This window comes from Dendrobium catenatum, unplaced genomic scaffold (genome assembly GCF_001605985.2).
Source record: "Dendrobium catenatum unplaced genomic scaffold, ASM160598v2 fragScaff_scaffold_963, whole genome shotgun sequence".
Lineage (NCBI taxonomy): Eukaryota > Viridiplantae > Streptophyta > Magnoliopsida > Asparagales > Orchidaceae > Dendrobium > Dendrobium catenatum.
Genome location: NW_021319425.1, coordinates 1,038,989 through 1,042,621, shown reverse-complemented (window position 1 = coordinate 1,042,621; position 3,633 = coordinate 1,038,989). Strand labels below are relative to the sequence as shown.

Sequence of the window (3,633 nt, the reverse complement as noted above, 5' to 3'; positions counted from 1 at the left end):
CTAGATTTTTTTTTTTTTTGCATCATTAAAATTGTGCCATTCAATTTATAAAAATATTTAATATTTAATAAAATAATCATAAATTTTCCTTAAAAATTGCTCCTTTTGTATGGTAGATCATAATCGGTGCTTTTGATTTTTCTTTAAATTTTTTGAAATTTTAATTAAGGTCATAATCTAAACAAGAAAAAATAATATTTTTTTTAGCCAAATAAAAAAAAGGAGAATATTATTTGTTAAAATTAATTTAAATAACGTATTTAAAAAATAATTTAAAAAATATCAAAACAGCCAAATGATTTACGTATTATCAATAAGAAAAACGATCCATATCATCAGTTTAAGAGAATTAGAGAGCTCTCTCTCTCTCTCTCATAACATTCCCTGAGAAATATTTACCCAGCTAAGAACTCTGTCATTTTCTAATGCAATCAAAATTATGAAGCTAATTGATGAGCAAATAATTTAAAAACTTACTATTTCCAGACGTCCGACCCATAAGAATCGCTACTAATTACTGTTCCAAGCTCATTATCTGATGATCACCAACACGAAAGATAAATTTTTATCTCCACAAACCGCAAATCTGCTTTGGTTTTCTCCGTTTAGATCGAATCGAAGGCGGAGAAATTATTAGCAAATCCAAATGAAAAATGGCAAGGAAATAGAGCTGAAAAAAAGCTTCCACCCATTTATTTGATTGAAATTTTGAGAAAGACATACATCGTTTGTTACTATGCAGATTTCAATAGGGCGACGCAAAATACTACACGCCACTCGAAAATTTCAAATCTTCAAATCCAACCTCGTAGATATTTACAAATCAATGGAACAAATGATGGATAACTGAAGCAGGGGAAACCAGAGAGAAGAAACAGAGAACTTCTTTCTCAGCTCCTTACAAACAAGTGAGCGAGCGGAAGACCACCTCTTCACAGGGGATGATGATGCCCATTTCATGGCTGAACCCAAACTCCTCCTCAGAAGCTCGCAACAAAATCTGGAACTCAGGATGAGACAGAAGAGAGATAGGAACAATGAATCTGCTCCTATTCTCGCCCACATACACAGCAAAATGGCCTTTTGGGACGTCCACAGGCAAACCTTCTTCGTCTCCCATGGCTTGTTTTCTTCCCAGGCTTGAGCATCTCTTCAGAATTTGTTTCAAGGTCGCAGCTTGTGGCAACTTGCTCGTCTTCTTGAGAGCCATTGATTTTGTTTGAAAGAGAGGTGGTTGTAATGGAGAGGAAGGCGATTGTATTTATGGTGGGGAGGGGGGGGCAAAGGCATGTGGTGGGAGAGAGAGTTTGAGGTCAGGGATTTGTACAATTCATGAAATAAGACACTGTGGTTAATGAGTTGATGGCTTGCTAACTATGTTGGCTTTCGGCGAGGAACAGAGCTGGGCGGGCTCCTTTGGTTCTGGGGCTCTGCTTTTCTTTGCTTTCTGATATATATTTTTTGATCTCTTGTTTTTGTGATTTTGGTACTAAATCTTGGAGATTTGTGATGTCTAAATCAGTTGGTGGACATATCTCTCTGAAAATTTTTTGAAGTCGAAAAATTTGATAATATTCAAATATTTAATTGAGGTTTTTATAAAAAAAAAATATTTTTTTTGTAGAAAAAAATTAAAATACAGAGTAAAAATTTTTGTATGATAAAATAAAAAAATGAAATATTTGAAATTTTTTAAATTATTTAGTTGAGTAAATTTTCAATATAAAATCATTTTAGTTTGATTTACTTTTGACTAAAAAATCTGTAAATAAATAACTGGTAATACTTTACTAATAATAAAAAAAAATTTCTTTTGCACACTAAAATCTAAATTCCAATGATTTTTTTCACCAACTCAAGTGACGAGTTTATCGATGAAAGAGAACCCTAAGAGGGTGTTTGGTAGCACCCAGTATTTGATTTAAGTAGGATTTCGTAAATTTGCTAAATCTGAATTTTAGAAATCTTGAGGAGTCTAAATCCTAAAAACTGTTTGGTAACATTCATGATAAATCTTATTAAATTCCGTGTGAATGTTTAGCTATAGAATTGATTTAACGAGCTACCCTTTCTCTCGAGTCAATGAATTTCGTAAATCCGACAAAAAACAGAATTTCGGAAATTCAGGATTTAGCACGAAAATGCGGAATTTTCTATCTACGTCAGCTTTCATTTGCCGTGAGATTTGGTTTTCATTTTAGGCCGTTCAGCTAGATTTCACTCTAATGTGCTTCAAATTCAGCCTAAATCCTGCTACCAAATTGCCCCTAAAAGGAAGTTCTAAAATGCCTAAACTCCAAATATACTATAGATAAAAATAACAGTTCATCTGTAAAGCTTAAGCTGACTCAATAGAAAATGCTTTGCTGACAGCTTCCTCCACTAATTATGTTCATATTTATCAAGATTGCATGTGCGAACATTTTTATTCGCTGAAGCTGGAGATCTGAGAGCGAAGCGGGCTGCATCTTCGTAAGCCGCATAATCCCACTCATGAGGGCGACTGAGCATTCTTCTTTCTTACTATTATTTTATTTGTTTAACTTTCTGCTTTGTTTTACTCTTAACGATTATCTGAAATTTTATCGGTAAAAAATTGTTATATGATGTTTTACGCGCAGGACCCTCTTATCCTCCAAATTGGTCTATTATAAGATTATTAAAATTTTAAGTTTAATTTTTAAATATTTAAAATATGAAGACCAAATAAAGGTTAACGCTGCAATAAATAAAAAAAAAAAAATCTAATTTTTAAATATTAAAAATACAAAGACAAAATAAAAGAAAAATTCTAATTTTTAAATAATATTGTGTGCAGACACCGGATGGGAGAACCGGAGAACCATCCGGTCCACGCTTGGTACCGAGCCTTGGTACCACGCTCGGTACTGAGCGCGGTATATTTTTTTGGTGATGTGGAGCATTTTTGTTGGTCTCTGGATGACGTCCATACTCCGAACAAATTACAAATTTGTTATTTAGGCAACTAGAGGAAACATTGTGGGTGTCGTTAGCTTTTGGAGAAATTCTTATGTTCAGACGCCTAAACGCCGTCTAGAGACTAACCAAAATGCGTCACGGTACCCCTTGCTCGGTACTGCTAGGTGTCGTGGCTCGGTACTGCTCGGTACCCAACTCGGTACTGCTGACCTAGAATATCCTGGTTGATCTCCGGACGATAAACTGCATTCAGCGTCCACACAAAATAATTTCCTTAGCTTTTGATTATTTGGCTGATTTGTCGTTTTCTGAGTCCAATCAATTTCAATTTAATATCTGTGAAAAAAGTTTTAGAAAACTAGAAGTAAAAACTAAAAATAAAAATCATAAAATAGAAAAATATTAGTTATATCTAAACTGCATTCAGCGTCCACACAAAATAATTTCCTTAGCTTTTGATTATTTGGCTGATTTGTCGTTTTCTGAGTCCAATCAATTTCAATTTAATATCTGTGAAAAAAGTTTTAGAAAACTAGAAGTAAAAACTAAAAATAAAAATCATAAAATAGAAAAATATTAGTCATATCCCATGAAGCCTAGCAAATAAATCAAGTGGGGTACAATAATGGTGAAGAGATGCTCTGATTAGCTTGAGAAAAAACAACAAGCATAACCATGTGAAGTGGCATAGGG

The 3,633-nt window shown here is 33.6% G+C and overlaps 1 protein-coding gene across 1 annotated transcript; it reads right to left on the bottom strand.

The window, feature by feature from the left end:
- Nucleotides 1-671: 671 nt before the first annotated feature.
- On the bottom strand, nucleotides 672-1,400 carry LOC110100581 (auxin-responsive protein SAUR50). Its single transcript, XM_020828149.2, has one exon. It carries the CDS (start codon nucleotides 1,208-1,210, stop codon nucleotides 899-901), a length of 312 nt encoding a protein of 103 aa, XP_020683808.1. The 5' UTR covers nucleotides 1,211-1,400; the 3' UTR covers nucleotides 672-898.
- Nucleotides 1,401-3,633: the final 2,233 nt, after the last annotated feature.